The sequence below is a fragment of the Micromys minutus genome (assembly GCF_963924665.1).
Source record: "Micromys minutus genome assembly, chromosome: 8".
Classification (NCBI taxonomy): Eukaryota; Metazoa; Chordata; class Mammalia; order Rodentia; family Muridae; genus Micromys; species Micromys minutus.
Window position 1 is genome coordinate 61521753 of NC_137977.1, and position 20648 is coordinate 61542400.

The 20648-nt window shown below is 49.6% G+C and overlaps 1 protein-coding gene across 4 annotated transcripts in view; it reads left to right on the plus strand.

Annotated features, from left to right (window-relative positions):
* The window catches only part of ST8SIA5 (ST8 alpha-N-acetyl-neuraminide alpha-2,8-sialyltransferase 5), a 61709-nt gene extending 41556 nt beyond the window's left edge, over positions 1-20153 (plus strand). For 2 of the 4 annotated variants that reach the window (XM_080919906.1, XM_080919908.1), the window contains 5 exons: positions 7318-7404; positions 11407-11554; positions 14028-14140; positions 17827-17919; positions 19130-20153. In XM_080919906.1, the coding sequence (XP_080776032.1) occupies positions 7318-7404; positions 11407-11554; positions 14028-14140; positions 17827-17919; positions 19130-19598 (910 nt within the window). In that variant the 3' untranslated portion in view covers positions 19599-20153. The remainder of the gene's footprint in view (positions 1-7317; positions 7405-11406; positions 11555-14027; positions 14141-17826; positions 17920-19129) is intronic. The other 2 variants (XM_080919907.1, XM_080919909.1) reach the window with 1 other exon arrangement.
* Positions 20154-20648: the final 495 nt, after the last annotated feature.

Here is a 20648-nt window from a genome sequence, read left to right on the forward strand (position 1 = left end):
GATGTTCTGATAACAAAGGCTGCCTTTGCAAGGTCATGCCTGCTGACCGAGCACAGAAGTCCCCAGCTCAGTGACCAGCCTCCTTGATTATCATCGCTGGGCTTCTTCTGTTCAGTAGAAACCCAAGAAGCCTTGGGAAGTGCCCACTTGAAATTCAGTATTTTGTATCACAGGGTTAAGCCTTGCCCACTTGATGTTACCTCTTACAATTTTAATCTCTTTGAAGGTTTGGTTAGTCAAGTGAGACAAAACCCAAGTGTTGCAACGTGGAGTATGGTGAAGTAGGCCACTTCTCAGACACCAAGTTCGAACTCCCGAAGCCGGTGTGTCCTTTCGTAGTGTCTATAAACACACACATCTGTGTGCGGAAATTCCGTAAATACGTTTTTACACGAGCGGCAAAGAAGCATCCCTTGCTCCACCCCGCCCCGCAGTCCATCACCCACCATACTCCCAGAGCCAGTGGAAGGAGGACCCAAGCCTCTTATGGGGTGCTTACTTGAGTCTTCCCTCTCTTGCTATTACACCTACAAATCCCGCAGGCCTCTCTAGGGGAATCGGATTATATTATATAGTTATGTCAGGCTCGGGATCTGTTTGGAAACAATTATACCTGGACGTGGATAAAATAAAATTTATATAGAGGTAATGTTGGGTGGCTTATATGGACTCATGAACCCCCTGACATAATCCCAAGGACTCTGCCTATGGCTGGCAGCTAGGAGCCAGGTAGTGTGGGTCACAAGGAAAGTATAGGCTTTGCATTCAGGCAGATCTGGGACCAAAAGCTAAATCTAGGCCCTGCCAGTTATTGGGCAAATTACTTAATTTCTCCAGGCTTTCCCTAACTCATAAAATGGAGATGGCATTACCTACTTCTTAGGTGCTGTTGCCAACTAGTGGAAATAGTTTATACACCGGAGAGCAGGCCCTGCCTGGGGTGGGAGCCACGCACAGGCGCATTGACGCTCAGTGCGTATGAATACTCCACCCTTTTTTTCTTCCATTCCTTTCTTCTATAAAATCAGCAGCAGTCGTTTCTCTGAGTTAGGCACATAATCTACCAGTGAGTTTCCCCATCACTATAATGAACACATAATGAGATACTAATTGGAGGTGAGCAGGCCCATTGTCTTGGGGACTGTGTTGAGATAGCATGCTGTGTCAGGGAACATGAGGTAGACAGAACGGAGCTGCTGTCTTCATGGCCAAGAAGGAAGAGGGAGAGACCAGGTTCTCACCAGCACTGTCAAAGGCCAGTCCCAGTGACCTTGAGACCTCCCACATGGCCTTACCTCTTAAAGGACTCCCAGCCTCCCGATAGCATCACTCTGAGAAACAGCCTTCAACACACCGGCCCCTGGATGTATAGACTCCATATGTACTGCTGCTGCACTGAAATGAACACACAGCACTGTGGTCCAGCTCTTGGGGAGTCCTTACCTTAGCCCAGCCGGGAAACAGATAGGAATAGCTCAGGAGACTAATTCTTGGGGTGATAGGGGACTTGATCTAGGGTGGGGTGATGTCAGGCATAGGCAGATAGGATGCTGGTCTGTGGGGCGATAGTTATTAAATAGGCCAAGAAGATTCTAAATGGGACAGTTGGTATGAGCTCTTGAGACAGACAGGAAGGTCCCTGCTGGGTCCTGGCTCTGAAGGACCAGAGCAGCTTGTAGGCCAGCATGTGGGGGGGAATGGAAGCTATGGTACCAGAGGATTCATGGTGCACCTGTGTCTTATTTTGGGGGACCGCGAAACCCTGTGGACAGGATTCGGGGCGGCACACAGGAGTGTGGTTTAATAGAACGCTTCCCAGGAGCCACATGACAAAGCCTACTCAGACCTCAGCTGGGAGTGGAAGCTTCCTGCTTATTGTCTCTCAGAATTTAGACCCTCACACATCTGATTGGGACCTCAGATTACCCCCGTTGGCAGTGTTCCTCGGGTTTCAAAAGAAAGGAGAAAAACAGTTAAACTTTAAATTAGAAAATGTAATTTCTTCATGCATACTTCAGGGTCTGGACAGGAAGTGCTGTATGTTGTTGGTCCCCACATCTCGGAAGCCATCATCAAGCCATCTCCTTTCTTTTCCATTGTGTGTGTGTGTGTGTGTGTGTGTGTGTATACGCATGAGGAGGCTAGATGTTGATGTCAAGAACTATCCCCCATCGCCCCTCCATCCTATTTATTGAGGCAGGCTCTCTTGGTTAAACCCAGAGCTCAGTGATGTGGCTGGTCTTGCTAGTTAGCTTGCTGTAGAGTCTTAGCTTTCTGGGGCTGGAATTACAGGCAAGCCAGCACTTTAAGTGAGGTCTGGGGATCCGAACTCCAGTCCTTATGCTTGCATGCTGAGTGCTAACACCGAGCCATCTCCTCAGCCCTAGACCAGTCTTTGATTTCCTCTGTGTTCTGGAGGCAGGATGATCAAGACGTGTCATGAGGAGTCTCTTTCTGGCTTGGCCATCCTTTCTCCGTGTCCTCAGACAGCTAGCTGCCCCTTGGTCTATGTCTTGTGTCTTATTCGCTTCTTATAACGATGCCTGCCATGGACTAGGCCCCACCCCAGTGATTTCATTTCCCCCTATTTTTTTGTTTTCAAGACCCCGTCTGCAAATACTGTCACACTGAGGTTAGGATATGCACATATGAATTCCAGGGAGACACAATTCAACCAGTAAGAGTTGCTGTTACCAGATGAGAAATTACTAAGGCACTTAAATTTGAACCCACAGACCAATACTGCAGGGAACAAAGAGCAATCTCGGATTTCCCAATGGCCATGACCACGCTTGCCCTGGGTTGTAGACTCATTTTGGTGGCGGTTGGGTCTTTACACAGTGGCAATCGGTTCTTATCTGTCTTCAGAACGCTTTGTCTTGTTTCTCAGGACAGATTCCTGGCATGAAGAGCAGTTCTGGCTGTTGGTCTCAGTCTTACTCAGTCTTGCCTGGATGGTTTCTTCCATGGCAGCCGTTCTGTCTGGGGACTTGAGTTGTGGAGGTATAGTGGGGTACAGGCAATCACAAGTAAAGGCAAGACTGGACCATCCATCCATAGGGAATCGCTTGTGTCGGTCTGTGCGGAAGCAGGGAATAGCAAGCCCGGTGCCTTCCTGCCTGAGTTTCCCAACTGAAGGTCTGTAGGTTCTCCATTGGGAGATACTGGAGAGCACAGAGGCCCACTGCTGTCCAGATTGTCTGGCTACTCTCAGTCTTTGCTCGCTCCAGCCTAGTCCCATGACCTCAGCACCGCAGGACTGACCTGAATAACTGGGAGAAGGTCAAATCCCATCTGTGGATGGATGCTCATACTGTCCATTCGGGCACACAGAGTGTCAGCTGGTATTTTGTCTGAGGACACAAGGAGATGTGTGATTCCCGAGTGTCTTAGTCAGGGCTTCTCTTTCTGCACAAAACATCATGACCAAGAAGCAAGTTGGGGAGGAAAGGGTTTATTCAGCTTACACTTCCACATTGCTGTTCATCACCAAAGGAAGTCAGGGCTGGAACTCAAGCAGGTCAGGAAGCAGGAGCTGATGCAGAGGCCATGGAGGGATGTCACTTACTGGCTTGCTTCCCCTGGCTTGCTCAGCCTGCTTTCTTAAAGAACCCAGGTCTACCAGCCCAGGGATGGCACCACCCACAATGGGCTGGGCCCTCCCCCCTTGATCACTAGTTGAGAAAATGCCTTACAGCTGGATCTCATGGAGGCATTTCCTCCACTGAGGCTCCTTTCTCTGTGATAACTCCAGCTTGTGTCAAGTTGACACAAAACCAGCCAGTACACTGAGGGAGTAATTTTGATCCAAAATTTCTCAAATCAGTGGTAAAAACCACTCAGCCAGAAAACACCCACACACAAAAATGCCCTGCTTCCTGACAGTGTCAGAGGCATGAGGAATCTGATTCTCCTGTGGTTATTTGTTGTGAACATGTCTGTTGCTGATTCTTGTCCAAATTATTTATGTTTGATCCTAGTCCTTTGAGTATCTGTTTTTAAAAGTTAACCTTCTGCCCATGTCCACACCAACACGTGCTTTGTGGCCACACCTCTCTGGCTTCCTTTCTTATCCTTGTGGAACTGGACTTGGAGCAGAGTCCAGCAATGAGGCCAAACAGAGCAGCCTGGAGCCATGGCCCCTGGCAAAATGGCCCAGTCCCTAGGCTGGGAGGTCCCTTATACCTCTTCAAAGCTCAGATCCAGAAGAGTTTTCAAAGGACTGTGTCCTCTGCCAAGCGGGGGCTCAGTGAAGTCAGGTCCTGAGCCCAGGGGTCCCGGGAGTAGACACTGCACAGGCTCAGGAGGTGTACAGGGAACACATGGGTGAATAAAGTGGAGGAGAATGAGGTGCAGACAGAGTAGGTTAAGATCACGTGCCCTGGAAGACATGAGGCAACAAGGGAGAGCAGCGAGGCTCTGTGTGATGAGTTAAATCACAAAAGCACGTAGCACCAACAGTCCATAGCTTACCCCACCCTTCTCAGCCTAGCTCTACTCTGGACTCTCAGCTATTTCTTGTGGCGAGCATCACTATCCTCGTGAGGGATGCGCACATGCTGCTGCGGATTTGCTCACTTTCCCCCATGTTCATAGGTCTTCTACTCTGATGTGAGGATTCTCCCTTTTCCCTTCAGGCCCAAGTCCCTCCCCACCTTTCCCAGGGTGCTGTGGTTTGGCTGTGGTTTGCTCCCAAGAGTTCATGTGCTAAGAATGGTGGGACTTTAAGAAGCGGGGCTAGAGGGAGGCAGCTAGATCCTTAAGTGTAATGTCACCCCAGTGCTGGAGGGGCAGGGCAGGAAGGTCTCTGGATCTCTTCCGGCTGTATAGTCTAGCTGAACTGGTGAGCTCCGGGGCCAGTGATTGAACCTGTTCCCAAAACTAAGGTGGAATGTCACTGAGGAGGACACCTGACAATGACTTCTGGTCTCTACACAAATGCACACACATATGCTTGTGCATCTGAATGTGTGTGTGTGCAGGTACACAGGAACACTACACTACATCTCACACACACACACACACACACTCTCTCTCTCTCTCTCTCTCTCTCTCTCTCTCTCTCAAGCACACACGCTACCCCATGTGTGCACATGCACACACATGCACGAACTCACACACAGGGTTTGGGGGTGGGAATAGGTTGCTATAAAAGATTAAACTTGACTCCTAACCATCTTAAGCCATCTGATCTTGGAACTTTCAGCTTCTGAACTCTGAACTAGACAGACCTTCTCCTTTGTAAGTGCTCAGCCTCTGGTGTTTTGTCTCAGCATTAGAAAACAAACTAATCTAAGATATACTGCCTAGTTCTAGCTCTTCTGTGGATGGGTCACCTTAGTAAGCTGGTTTTTCTCTATCAGCTACAGTGTTTCTAGACCCTGTACCACCAAAGAGGAGGCTATTGGCATTGCCTTTAAGATTAGAGCCATTTCCTGTCAGAACCCAGAGTGGATTTGCATTTCTCCTTCTGTCTGTTCTCGGTTCCCAGGAGGTAGTGGATGAGAGGGGAGGGTTTGGGTCTCATCCCCTCCCTCTCCCCCAATCTTCCCCTTCTCCCCCTCTCTCTGAGGGTGGTTGTGGATGTTGTATCTTCTTTAATTGCTTCCCCACCTGTATGTATCTTTTGGGGATAGGGTCCACACATCTTTAATTCTATCCATCCAGAGCTTTGTCCTTAGAGCATCCTTGCCTAAGGCAGCAGTACCTTTGGGACATCAAGGATGTCTCTTAGGCCTCAGTTTTCTCTACGGTCATTTTACCTGGTAGTTTATCTCCTTCTGTCCCCTCCAGGTAGAGTCAGTTAACCTTGGTTGTTCCAGTTCAAACGGAAAACAATTAGAAGCTGCTATAGTTCTGTGTTGGAAGTTGTTTGAGACGAAGGAGTGAAACGCTCTTGTCTTTAACAGGGAATGCCATGCACTTTAGAAAGAAATGTGTGGTCTGATTTCCCCCACTTTATCATCTGATTTCCCCACATTTATCAAATACCTGGTTGGGGAAGTTGGACCGGACTGAATGGTTTGTTTCTTTGCTTTCTCTTCAGTGACTTACCCAGGTCACACGGTGAGTTGGGGATAGAGCCAGGATTCAAGGATATGGTCCAGGATATGACAAGGGCAAGGGAGACACCCAGAATAAGGTCTGGATCCTGGGTACAGTCAAACTTCGGGCCCCTTGCCTACAGAGCTGGCAGTGTCACATTTCTCTGAAGTATTTGAGTCAGTTGCTGATCCTGCCCTAGGGCGTTGGGAAGTGCCCAGAGGTAAGGGGAGAGGGGAGGTGGGTGAGCCAGGGTGCTGCTGTGTGACAGCATCTATTTTCTGATGTCCCCTGGGCTGGAGGAGGTGGGGCAGCTGCAGGAGATTTGTGAAAGCTGCAAGGCAGGCTTGCTTTAGGCAGAAAGTGAGGGCTTTTTTCTTTAACTATCAAGCATGCTCCTGCCGAAGGGCCTTTGTTCTAACTGAGCGACACTTTCCCCCAGACAACAGTGTGGCTCACGTAGACAGTATTTTAAGATTCTGTGCCAGGCTTCTCTCCTCGAGAAACTTCTGGCCAACCACGTGACAGTCAAGTCCCTAGTCTTCGACCCCGCTTTTCTTCCTCTTCCAGATGAGGCAGTCTGTGCTTCTTTGAAACATGTCTTCCTCGTTGTCCTGGAATCTCTGTGCAAGTAGCGAGATCCTGTGTCTACTCCTGTATTTTCACACCTGGCCAAGTAGAGGCATTCCATAACTAGGCTTGATTTGAGCTCTGGTTAATCAACAAACTCATTAGTCTGGTGTGATACCCAACAAATATCTCCCAGATGCCTGTGCACCTCATCACTGTGTGAGGAGCTCAGGCTGATGGAACAGTAAAGTTATGATTGATCTTTTGTGGGCTTCAGTGTAAGGGAGAACCATCTCTCTCTAGATACTGTCCCCTCTACCGAGAGTGCTTGGGAAGATCCTGGTGCAGAGATGTTTGAAGCCAGCATTATAAGGCCTGGAGTTGTTCAGAAGAGACTCTCAAGTCTCTCTCCTCCTGACCTACTTGGAAGGGAGTGCCATGGTTAGGGGGTCAGCCCTAGGCAGATGTGCAAACAGTATACGCAGCTGTACTGGGCTGGGCAGGTCTTCTGATGGAAGTGGTCTTGTTTTTTACCGGCTGATTTCTGAGAGAACGGTGTGGGCCTTTGAGGGGAAGCACATGGGAAAGTCGACTTGCTTGAGGCGGAAGTGGTTAAGATGTGCAGACACGGACCGAAGGTGGATTTCCAGTGACTGTGTGGGTGCAGGCTGACCTTCTCCTCTGCCCTGTCCACTGCTCCCACAGGGTGAAGCAGTCTGAACTGTTCGAAAGGTGGAAGAGCCTCCAGATATGCAAATGGGCAATGGACGCCTCGGAAGCCAGCCTCTTCAAGTAGGTCTCGCCGTTGTCTGCCTTCCTTCCTCGTGGTGCGGGTCACCAGTGTCACCTCTTCAGATACCCATTATCCTGTCACACCTAATTCTCAGTGGACATCTGCCTGGAGCTGGACCCTAGGGGCTTAGGGATGTGAACAGGCCAGGTCAGCATGTGGTCAGCTGGTGGATGCCATTCTTGGCTGTGGCTCTTGCTGTGGCCTTACTTGGTTGGGCCTGTAATCTGCCCCTCAAACTGATATATACCAAAGCTCCAATAAATGAGGTACTTGCTTAATGTCCCTCCACAGCTAGTCCTTATAATCTCTTTGTCCCTACTTCCCTGTCCTGGGACAGTGGCTCTACCCACCTTCTTGGAGTCCCATGCTTCTGCCTGATGTCTGAGCCTGGCCAGTGATGTTTCTTAATTGCTCTCTGACCACAATTAACAGGCAGCAAGAGAGGCAGTAGCTGAGTTCCTGGGCTTTCCCATGGGAGCCAAACAGACAGGAGGCATCCAAAAATGCTTCTTTGTTAATGATGGGCTTTGGGGTTTTCTCCATTGCTAGTCTCCAGCCAGCTTGGGGTATCACTCCTGGGCAGGTAGACCTTACACTAAGAAATTGATGTGCTCCTGGCAACTTGTGTCTAAACTGGGTTCCAGCCATTCAGGTTCAAGTTTAAATGAACTGAGGAGCTACTGACATGGGAGGCTGTAGAAAGTAGGTGTCACCAAGCATTTGTAATTTCTTTATCAATAGGTAATTCCAGACCAGGAAGTCTCTCCTCCCTTCCCTCCCCTCTCCTTCCCTTCTCTCCCCTCTCCTCCCCTTCTCTCTCCTCTCCTCCTCTTCCCTCCCCTCTCCTCCTCTTCCCTCCCCTCTCCTCCTCTTCCCTCCCCTCTCCTCCTCTTTCCTCCCCTCTTCTCCTCTTCCCTCCCCTCTCCTCCTCTTCCCTCCCCTCTCCTCCTCTTCTTCCCTCCCCTCTCCTCCTCTTCTTCCCTCCCCTCTCCTCCTCTTCTTCCCTCCCCTCTCCTCCTCTTCCCTCTCCTCCTCTTCCCTCCCCTCTCCTCCTCTTCTTCCCTCCCCTCTTTTCTCCTTCCCATCTCTCCTCATCTGTCCTTCCTCCTTTTCTCTCTCTGGTCAGGTCCAGTTGTGTAGCCTGGGCTGGCTTCAAACTCACAATCCTACCTCTTAACTCCCAAGTGCTGAGGTTACAGGTATTCGGGGTGTGTGGGGGGGAATAGTATGAATCAGCACATTTTTAGAAATATAACTCTTTGATATAATGATCCTCAGTGAGCAGGTGTCATAAGCCCCATCGAGGCTTGCAGAGTCCTCGTTAGAGTACCTGGTTAAAGGACACCCACCTACCTTGAAGGGTCTAGTGACCCTGGGTGGAGCGTCACAGCATGAGAATAGATCCAGGCCTGCCCCTCTGAGGCATGACTCTGTGCTCTCCCCTCTGGACGTCCCCAGGGCAGGGGAGGCTTGAACACATGGAAGCAGATACACAGCATGAAGAGGGTGAGCCAGTGAGGTATTCAAGGATGTGGGCCAGGCTTAGTTGGAACCGAGAGCACATCTGAGATGATGCTGATGACAGGAGGTAGTATAGCAAGAGGAGCACAGAGCTTCATGAGGTTGGAGGGGAGGGGCAGAGAGCCTCTGGGGTTGAGGGAGGTGGAGTGGGTTTAGGAGTGGGGGAAGGAAGTGACAACAATCCCTGCCATGGTCTGAACAGAAAGCTCCCAGGGCCATCAACTACCTCTCCTGGCTCTTACTTCGAGCTTCTGGAAAAACAGGGAGCTTCTCCATCCAGGTTGGAGAGAGCTCGGGCACAGTGCCGGAGCAAGGCATTGACATTTCGGTCACAGGAGAGGAACTATAACAGCCGCCTCCTCCGTTCTGGCTTCTACATTAGTCACATGTCAGCTTGTGTCATGTGGGGCCATCCTCTAGTTGGTAGATGTCTTAGCTGGGACTGGCTTCTAGGTTCAGAGGTTCAGTCCATTATCGTCATGGAGGGAAACATGGCAGCATCCAGGCAGGCCAGGTGATGGAGGAGCTGAGAGTTCTACATCTTGATCCAAAGGCTTCCAGCAGAAAACTCTCTTTCCACGCTGTGCAGAGCATGAGCACAGGGGACCTCAAAGCCCACCCCACAGTGATGCACTTCCTCCAACAAGGCCACACCCTCTACTAGTACCATTCCTCATGGGCCACGCATTCAAACAGACGAGTCTATGGGGGCCAGATCTACTTAAAGCACTGCAGCAGACTAGACTGCTTCCTGTCCGAATGCTGTTCTGTAATGCTGACCTTAGTTGCCCTGCCACAGCCTTTCTTTGGAAACCTCACGCACGCTCTAAGGTCCAATCCTTCGTAGAAGAGCACTCTACACCTAGCAACCAGCTGGTTTTCCAGCGAAGGTGTCTCAGCAAGACACGGAATCATTAAAAATATATCTACATTTAACCTTTTGGCTCTGACAGGTCGGAGTCACAGAATTATAGAGGGTCAGAAACAGACGAGGCGACCCTGCATTTTATACACAAGGAAACTGAGGCTGTAGTGGAAAGACACCTGCCTAGGGCCCGGTGCCGTGGACCACAGAGCAAAAAACAGAGCCCTGGCCTCTGGATATTAAGTACCAATTCATATTTCCACCCCAGAGCTCATGAGAACATTCCAGACCTCCTCCAGGACCTACTAGTGGTCATCACAGGGCTCTGTGAGGTGACCCATCTCACAGGGCTGCCTGAACCCTAAGGGTACTGGGGTCTGGAGCTGTGTGTACTCCATTCTAACTCAATGAGGCAGTGATCTGTCCCCATGGCCACAGTGAGAACCCATTAAGTTTCCAAAACAGGACAAGGGGCAAAACTGCCCAAGAGGCAAACCTATCAAGAGCTTTTTTGGAAAGGCCTGGAGAGAAAAGCAGGTTGCTTCAGTAGCCCCATTCCACAGGCTTCTTTGTCTCTTTCATATCTGGTGTCTGAGCTTTAACCCGAACTGTCACCCAGCTTTGGCTGTTTCTGAGACAAAAATGTCAAGACTCTTTCAACTAACTGACTGACTCACTGACTAACTAACTAACTTCCCTCCCTCTCTCCCTCCCTCCCTCCTTCCCTTCTGCTCCCTTTCTCCTTCCCTCCCTTTCTCCCTCCCCCTCTCTCTCCTTTCTTCCCTCTCTCTTTCCCTCCTTTCCTCCCTCTCTCTCCCTCCTTACCTTTCTTTCCCCCCTTCTTTCTTCTCCCTTCTTTCCTCTCTCCCTTTCTCCTTTCCTCCTTCGCCCTCCCTCCCTCTTCCCCTCCTTTCTCTCTCTCCCTTTCTCCCTCCCTCCCTCTCCTTCCTTATTCCCCTCCTTCCCTTCCTCCCTTCTTTATTTCTATACTGAATCCCCAAAACTTCATTCAGAAGTCATGTTCCACTTTCTGCAGGAAGGCAGCCAGCACCAACTAGAGTCCCCAGCCCGGCCCTACCATCTTCCTAAGTCAGCTTCCACATGTCAGAAACAGCCGGCACTTTTGGTCACCATACAGGCCCTGGTTTTGTGAGATAAGGAGAAATCTTGGTTGAGTGTTGGTCATGGGGGTTGAGACTTTAGAGAGTTCTGGCTTCAGGCCACTGGACGAGTGAGAGGAGAAAAACAGTTCCTGGAGCAGTAGAACTCCGAGGGGGAGCCTTGCCGTAGCTGAATGGGCACCAGTCAAGTCCTGGCTGGCTCCGCTGGCACAGGGCATTTGAACATGCACGTGCTGAGTGCTGTGTGAAGTTTAGAGAGGACCTGGATTCCAGTCTTTCCTCCCAGTCTGAGATTAGTCTGTGCCATAGCCTTCAAGGAGAAGAGCTATCACAGAAATTTGGCAGACAGAGTTTTCCAGTAGGAAGTCTTGGAGAGACAGAGGAGCCCAGGTGTCAGGAAGATGCTGAGGGGTGGATTGAAAGTCAGTGTGGAAATGGGGTGGAAAGGAAGCCCCCCATGCTCTGCCCAGTGTCATCCCTGTCTCCATGCCTAGCAGGTCCACCTTGTCCAGGTGCTGCAATGCCCCCAGCTTTCTCTTCACCACCCAGAAGAACACCCCGGTTGAGACGAATCTCAGGTATGAGGTGGAGTCCAGTGGCTTATATCACATCGACCAGGAGATCTTCAAAATGTTTCCCAAGGTACATCCCTGACATGGTCTAGGAGGAATGGGTGGTCTGTGGCAGTGCCCCAAACCTGCACAGAATACTGTGCATGAGGTATCACTCTGCATATAGGTGCTTTGGTCTTGTCCAATCAGTGGCCTTCATCCACCGGGTTTCCCTGAGAAGTCTTGTCTGGGCATGACAATGCCGTGTGATCTGGGTGATCTGGGACACACACACACACACACACACACACACACACACACACAGAGAGAGAGAGAGAGAGAGAGAGAGAGAGAGAGATATTAAAAGCTCATGCCATTGTTTGCCAAGGACATCACACCTTGATCCCTCATCTGAGGAAAGCATAAGAGAAAAGTAATACGAAGCACGTGACAGCAGAAAGCAGGCCCAGGGCAGAGACAGGCCTGAGTGTCAGCCACATCAGATAGGTGCTTGGTGTCGCTGTGTACGAAGGCTTTTTCTTAGAATTTAGTGGTTATACCTAGTGATGGGTTTTATTATTCCATTTTCATACATGGCTAGAATGCATTTTAATCATATTCCTGCTAATACCTCTACCACCAGCCTCTCCTGTTCCCTTCCCCTTCCCAACAACCTTCCATTTCCCCTTCCCCTTCTCAATGAGTCCCTCCCCTCCTTCCTCCATTAGTAACTCAATGGGGTCATATACAGGAGCATGGGCAACTACCCCTATGAGCACCCTACCTAGCAACTGCTAACTGCCTATAAACTCCCTGGAAGGGCTGGGACTCACAAGTCCATGACAGCATGTTGACTAGTCCATTCAAGAGTGCCACCATCATACCTTGCCCACATACCCAGACGACCACAGCCCAGCATCTCACCAAACTCCGCCCCATCCTATGGCTCGTCCATTGTGCCAGCTCTCCTTTCCACAACATTCCCTGAGCCTCAGAGAAGGTGATATGCATGCTTTATTTATGGTTGGCCACAAATGACCACTTATTCTCAGTCCCTTGTCTAGTTATCTGTGCAGTGGCTCAGAAGAAGCGTCTCTGAGCCAAGTTGACATCAACACTTATTTACAGGGATACATATAATTATTTAGAGGGCCATTTGATGGGCACGTCACGTGCATTTAGTTTACCAACAGCTGTACGTTCCTAACTGGACCCTAGGACCTCCCAGCCACGGGCCTTTGACCAGGTTTGTAGGATCAGATGCACATTCTCTTAGCTCCAATCAAAACATGGTTGGTTGTCAGAAAGTGGGGGAGTGGCAAGGCCACATTCACGACTGTGTTCTGGAAGGGGAGCTATGGCATACCCTGCATGTTTAGTGGCTCAGGGGAGGTGTTAACAGGGTACAACCAGAATGTATGTTCAATTGCTGATAGATACCAGAGTGATTGCTTGGGCTCAGGGAATGAGCCAAAGGTACAGCACGGTGCTGGAAAGAATGGTGTTGAGTCACTAAGTGTGGGGCAGGTGGCAGATAAACCTGTATCTTACTCGAGTCATAGCACCATGGGATGTAGCCCGGGCTGGCCTATGAGTCCTCGGAGAGCCAGGGCATGAATTACTGAGATCAGGAGCTGCATCAAGGTGTCTACACCTTTCTCTGGAAAGGAGCAGATAGTAAATAGACATGCAGGTCACCAGCACCATCTCTGCCACCTGCCACCGTGGTCCCAGCATGAAAATGGCCATGATCATGTGTAAACTGAGGAAGAAGGATTCGTCTTAGTGGCGTAGACCTCAGAAGTCTATGTAATTTTCACGAGTCACACATCTTCTTTGAGTGGCTTCAGACGATTTAAAAATATAAATGTTATTTTCAGCTTGCTGGCCGTACAAAAACAGCCAGTAGACCAGATGTAAGCATGCAATTTTTCAGTCCCTCAATTGTGGCAGCTTCCCTTAGCACAGAGGTGTTTCCGGGGTTTGAAAAGGTCAGCTTTCCAATCTCCTGTCCACCAGGAGATTCTTATTCTGTGGTTATCGGGTGGTCGTTTGCATGTGTTTCTGAAGCACCCATGGAAAACACCAGGAACCCCAATGACTTTCTCTAAGACTACTGTGGTTTGTTCTGCCCCTCCCCCTCTCGACTGTGAGACCCCAGTGCTTTCCCTGTCCTGGTCTCTGGACCTGTCCCCACAGGAGAGTGGGTCACAGACTCATGACAACTGTGGGTCATGACAACTCCTGGTTGAGCCTAATTCCTAATGTGGTGTGGCTCCCTGTGAGATGCTCAGCAGCTGGTTAGCTAGTGGGTGCTGGGGACAGGCAGGACAGTCCTGCAGACTCCTTCATGTCAGAACAGGGAGAAGAATCACTCAATGCAGGAGGCCTCTCCTTCCTGCTCCTCAACTGTGAGTTGAATTCCCCTTTCTCTCACATTCCAGAAAAGGCTACCTTGTTGGGCAGAGCTAATAGAGGGGACTTTTTTGGAGCGGGGACAGACATGAAGCCTCAGATGAAGGTGGGGTGGCACTGGCTGTGACACCATGCGTGTTCCTCTCCAGGAGATGCCCTATTACCGTTCCCAGTTTAAGAAGTGTGCTGTGGTGGGCAATGGTGGGATCCTGAAGAACAGCGGCTGCGGGAAAGAGATCAACAGTGCTGACTTTGTCTTCAGGTAAGGGACGCCTGCTGGGATCATTGTCATCTACCCACCTACATGTTCTTTCTCCGTGGGTGATGGCTACTCTTCATTGTCAACTTGTCTGTATCCGGAATTAACTAAAACCCAAGTGGCTGGGCATACCTGTGAGGTTTTTTTTTTTTTTTTTTTTTTTTTTTTTTTTTTTTTTTTTTTGTTTCTTCCTTAGTTAAATCATTTGAAGTGGGAAGACCCACTTTTAATATGGACCTTTTGAGGTGGGAAAATCCGCCTTTAATCTGGCCCACACCGTCTCCTGGCAGCCTATAGAAAAGACACAGGAGAAAGAAGCTCACTCTCCTTGCCTGCTTGTTGTCCCTCTTGCTGGAGAGTCTGCCCATTCACTGCATAAGAGCCCACTTTTGCAGACTCTGGCAATATGCTGAAACCAGAAGAGATACCCAGCCTTGCGGAATTTTGGATTTTTGGACTTTCTGTTGGTAGACAGCCATTGTTGGACTAGCTACTCTAATAAATCCACCCTACTAAATAAAATTTATACATGACTCCCGTAGAATATATGAAGCTGAACATGATGCAGATCTTGGTATCAGACATGGCTTTAGAGCAACAGAAATATAAAGATTTTTTTCCTTAAGTATCTGGAAAAGGTTTTCCAATTTGCCAACACCCACAATTACAAAACCTCTTCTAGAAGCTGAGATTACTAAAAGCAAATTTTACAAACTTAAGGAGACAAATGCTTTTGATTATCCTGACTTACTGATTGTGAGAGACAACAAACACATTTGGTGACTCTGTTTGCAAAACTTTTGACAATCTGAAAGGGGTAAAAAAAGGGAAGATGAGGATGCTGGGTGACTGACTGCTCCTGGCACCTCTGGATGAACTGACAGGGGAGGAGAGTGAGCTCAGTAATAAAATTAATCAGCTTGTGGTGTCTCAGAATATGGTGAAGGACAACAATGAACTTTGATAAAGCTGACCTGCCCCAGATGCACATAAACGTGTAAAGTTTTCTAAGTGCACCCTGGCAGAGACTCCTCCCTCCAGTAGCCCCAGGACTCACGTTGTGGGAAAATTCAACAAAAACCCTCATTATAAGGTTGGCTGAATTACAGAGAGAATTCAAGTCCCAGTTTCTGAAGGTGTCAGTGGTTAAAGGAATGGCATTCATTGGTAAAGAATGAGATCTTGTAACTTGGGGTATAACTGTGTGTGGGGTTTATCTCTCTCCCCTTGTCACAAGATGTATCTCCACCCTCCACTGAAATATTGCCCTTTCCACCTTTGACTGGGGAAATTAATCCTTTCATTGCTAAGCCAGCAGCGACTTTCCTTGATAGAGATGTCAGCTGAATACTGATGTCCCTCAAGTCCCACCAATAGTTGCCTCCAGACCTATAATCAGACTTAAGGCCAAGCAGGCACCTAGAGGGTAAAAGGAAAGGGAAGTCCATGAGGTCCACCACCACAGAGCTTAATGAGTTTGCTAATTCATTTAAGCAGAGGTCTGGGGGAAGTGTGTAGATATGTTTTAAGGGAATGGGATAATGGTAGAAGGAACATGAAACCGGATCAGGCAGATGCTGACATGGGCCCACAGAGTGGAGATTCTGGGAAGTGATATAGAAATGTGCACAGTTTAAAAAACTGTGGAAAGTTTGTTTGAATGGTTGACTGGAACATTTACCAAAAGATGACCCACTGAAAGGGAGTTGGAGATGCCTGATATCTCCCGACTTACTGTTGATGGAGTGGTTTTAAGGCTCAGGAAACCTGCAGTGCTGGTAGAGCCTAAACCCCAGCAATGGGAAGGCCTAGAAGACATGCCTTCCACTAATCTTATAAGACACAAACTGGTGAGAGGGCACCGGCACATCTGAAGAGCTTTGTTGTTGCCCCCTATCCTGCGCCAGACCTTGGGGCGGGAGACACTGCTGCTCAGTTTGATGAATTAAATGCAACAGGTTTAATTGGGCCTCGAAGTAGCAGCGGCCGGTGGGGAGTCACCAAGGGTCAGGTGATCTTAGTCACGTCGACGGGTAGCACCATATACAAAGCAATGTCATAAAGGCCTAGCCCGTAACTGCCAGCACAGGCAAAGCGATTTCCGTGGCGAAATGGCTTGTATGGATTGTTGGCACTGGCTAGTCACTCATGGTGTTTCCAGGCACGAGATAGATAAGAAGTCTCCTGCATTTTTGTTGGGTCTGTGTCAACCAAAAGAAGTGGAAGAATTTCTCAAACAAATAAAAGAAATGCTTCACTGGATTGTGGCAAAAGGGAATCTCAGCCCAATTTCCAGGCTTGAATTGGTTTGCAGACCCAGGACCCCTTGGATAGAGGGATGACCAGATTCGCCTGAGGAAGGGCCTTGATAACACACCTAAGAGTGTTTATCTTACATTAGTCTTTCCTCCACCCTTCCCCAGAGGGATCCTTTTACAAGGTAACTGTACACTGGGGAAAGGAAACAATCAGATTTTCCAAGGTCTATGGGACACTGGTTCTGAATTGATGCTAATTTGGGGGAAAGCCCAGAAAACATTGTAACATGCAGAAGTCGCCACAGTGTGTCTTGGGGTCTCCCTTGGGTCCATTCCCCAAGGATAGATGGACCAAGCCTGTAAACCATCCTAACAAGTACATCCATTCCATGAGTTCCGCTCTCCTACGAACCGTGACTAGCAGACTGGTAGACCTTCCTTCTTATCTTAGGGTTTTATTGCCGTGAAGAGACACCACAACCACAGCAACTTTTCTAAATGAAAACATTTAATTAGGCCCGGCTTACCGTCACGGTGGGAAGCGTGGCAGTGTACAGGCTGACATGGTGCTGGAGGAGCCGAGGGTTCTACATCTTGATTCGGAGGCAACAAAAGAAACTGTGGGCCACTCTGGGTGTCACTTGAATACAGGAGATCTCAAACTGACTCCACAGAGGTATCTTTCCTCCAAGAAGGTCACGCCTCCTAACAGTGCCACTCCCTGTGGGTCAAACCACAACATTTGTCATGCCACATTCTCTTTCTAAAAACTTGTGGGGTGTCCCTGGACCCACCTGGTTAATCCAGAAATTTTCTCCCCATCTCAGGATTCTTGCTGAGATCTCAGTGTCTCTTCTGTTAATTAAGGCACACATTCCCAGCTTCAGAGGTTGGGATTTGGTTGCCTTGGTGACCCCACTCTTCCTACCTTAGGGGATTTCTGCAGGGCCACACAGTTCTGCAGCTCTGGACCTCAATAGTGCATTTCCAAATAGTGTCTCTAGCCCGGGGCAGCTGGTTCTTCTGCCAGATGAACTTTGCTAATTCCTTCCCTCAGCTCAAGCATTACTTCCTCAGAGAAGTCTTGAGTCCCCAGACAAGGGGATGGATGCTCCTGTATCTCCCTGCTTACATTCCCTCACAGAGACCCAGGGATGATCACAGCTTTCAAGGATCAAGGACTTGTTTTTGATGATAGTTTCAAAATCTCCATGGTTGTAACTTGAGTGAGACTAAGGATTTTTTTTTTTTTTTTTTTTTTTTTTTTTTTTTTTTTTTTTGCTGTTCTGTTGTGACACAGATCAAAAATGACCTTTGTCTCTTAGCCAGCCACAGAAGTCCTTCCCAGCTGGTGCCCATTGCATCCTTTCGTTCCTCCCCCACAGCTACTTGCAGGTGACTGTCTAACCATGTGAGGCTGTCTCTCTGCAGGTGCAACCTTCCCCCCATCTCAGGGATATACACCACAGATGTGGGAGAGAAGACAGATGTAGTCACCGTGAATCCCAGCATCATAATCGACAGGTCAGTGGTCCTCCTTCTCGAGCTGTGGTGTCTTTTGGTGGCCACCGGTCACTTGCAGCCACTGAGCACTGGGAATACTGGTTGGTCCTGATTGAGACATGCCAGATGTCTACATGACAAACTCATCATTGGGTGACAAAGACTTAACACAAACAAAGGGATTTAACACATCTTGTTGATTTTTATTTTATAAAGTGATAGCATCTTTATATTTGGATAAAATATGACATGTTTTTAATAATGTCCCTCATTTCTCGTTCATTTCCACACATGGGGCCTGCACTGTATTTCTTCTGGGCTGTACAGGTCTGAGCAGTTGCTATCCTGAGGTGGTCAGGAACCCATCAGGTGGGCTGGGGGCAGGCAGTGCCCAGGTATAGAGGAGGGGTGCTCATGCAAAGATCTCAGGTCTCATCGGTCTCCCCTCTGCGGGCCTGCCTGAGAGGTCTGCAGAAGCTGGTATGCTGGAAGCCCTGCACATAGTTAGCCTGGCTAGAGGGTGGGTAAGCGAGACAAGAGACGGGGAGGAGTGGCTAAGTTATATCAGATGCCAGGAGCCTCTGAGAGCAGAAGGAGCTGCAGACAGAGGGATGGACACTAGAGAGGACATGCAGGCTGAGGGCAAGATACCAAGGAGGGGCCCAGGCATGCCAGGCTGCTGGGTCAGATGGTCACTCCAGTCTTAGGGAAGAAAGAGCAGGGGAGGGAAGCAAGGTTCCACTTCCCAGCCATAGCCTTGGTGCCTTCCTTGGCTGCCCTTAACCAAACCAGACCAGACCAGGCCAGACCAGACCAGACCAGACCAGACCAGACCAAATCAAACCAAACCAAACAAAACAAAACAAAACACCATCTTTGAGAAATGCCACGTTCCTGGGAGACATGAGGTGGCTCAGTGGGCAAAGCCTTTATTGCCCATTCTGACTTGAGTTCAAGCTCCAGGGCTGCCATGATGGAATGAGAGAACGGACTCTGGCAGGTTGTCCCGTGACCTCCACACTTGCACTCTGTCATGTGTGCGTCCCCTCCATGAATAAACAAGCAAACACATAAACAAGGAAAGGAGGGAGGCAGAAGGGGGGAGGAGAAGGGGCAAAGGGGGGGTGAGGGGCGGGGCATGGGGTGTTAGGGTGAGGCTGGGGGTGAGGGTGTGTGGGGTGGGCTGCCAGGATGCTCAGGGTTTGCTGCTCCTCACTCTGCCACCCTGCAGGTTCCACAAGTTGGAGAAATGGCGGCGACCCTTCTTCAGCGTGCTGCAGAAGTACGAGAACGCGTCGGTGCTGCTGCCAGCCTTCTACAACGTTCGAAACACCCTGGTGTCCTTCCGCGTCAAGTACATGCTGGACGACTTCCAGTCGCGGCAGCCGGTCTACTTCTTCCACCCGCAGTACCTGAGCAGCGTGTCGCGCTACTGGCTCAGCCTGGGCGTGCGCGCACGGCGCATCAGCACCGGTCTCATCCTGGTCACGGCAGCCCTGGAGCTCTGCGAGGAGGTGCACTTGTTCGGTTTCTGGGCCTTCCCCATGAACCCCTCCGGCTTCTTCATCACACACCATTACTACGACAACGTCAAGCCCAAGCCGGGCTTTCATGCTATGCCCTCGGAGATCTTTACCTTCCTGCGCATGCACAGCCGTGGCATCCTCCGCGTGCACACGGGCACCTGCAATTGCTGCTGAGAAACAGCCCCCCACGGGTGTCCTTCTCCCTCCCATTACGGCTGTCACCCCCTAAGGACTTAGGGTTTGTGTTTGGGTCCTGGGGAGGGAGACAGGGATAGAGCACAGATCCAGGTCTCATTCAGACCTTTGGCTGCCCAAGTTTCATATGGGAGGAGCTCAGCCCTGAAGCACCATCTAGAATCTCAAGGCCCCAATGCCAGCCCTTCCAGGGAACAAACAGTATGAGTGTCCTAGTCGCACCACCTGGCTGAGCTCAAAAGACTTCAGGGATGTCTAATCAAAACCCATGTTGGCACATCCCCGAGAGTCCAGGAGTTGAGAACCATGCCCCTTAAACCAGCTCTTGGACACACACAGCCTTGGAGCCTCTAGGTTCCAGCCTGCATTTAACCTTTGACAACAAGGAAATAAACCAGACCAGCCATTTGCACTAAGATCTTCAAACCAGTGTTATCGACTCAATAAGTGCTTAGCAATTTGCTTCCTGTTCTGGCTCCCTATTTTCAGCTCCATTTTAATCAGGAGTTATTTATAAAGATCGGTTCCTCTTTATGTCCCTGAAGACTGCAGAATCTTGTTAAACTGTGTTCCCAAATAGGAACTGTCAGCTGGGAGGTGCCTTGTCACGTGAACCTGGTGGATGGCAGCTAGCTGGGGGCTTTGACACCAACATCCTTACTGTTTCTGTTGTGAAGGTGGTGCACCCAGGGCACATGCCTGCCATCTTCAAACACAGGGATTCACCAAGTCTGGGGTTAGGGAAATCAGCAGTGCCTAGGCTGATAGATTCACATGTCATCAGCATCCGAAATCCCTTTTAACTGCTTTCTCCTATGAATGTCCACCCTAAGTGCTGTGGTGCCGGATGGTCACTTGATTTGCTTTGAGGAACTGTGGGATGTGTGTGGAGAAGGCTTTACCCTTCTCTCTCTGGCTCTTTCCCTCTCTCCATCCTTTTCCTCTTTCCTCTCTTCCCTCCCTCCTTTAGACATGTTTAAAAAGCCCGTCCTGATCCCGTCTGTGGCTGCGCTGGGGAGGGTCCTTGGC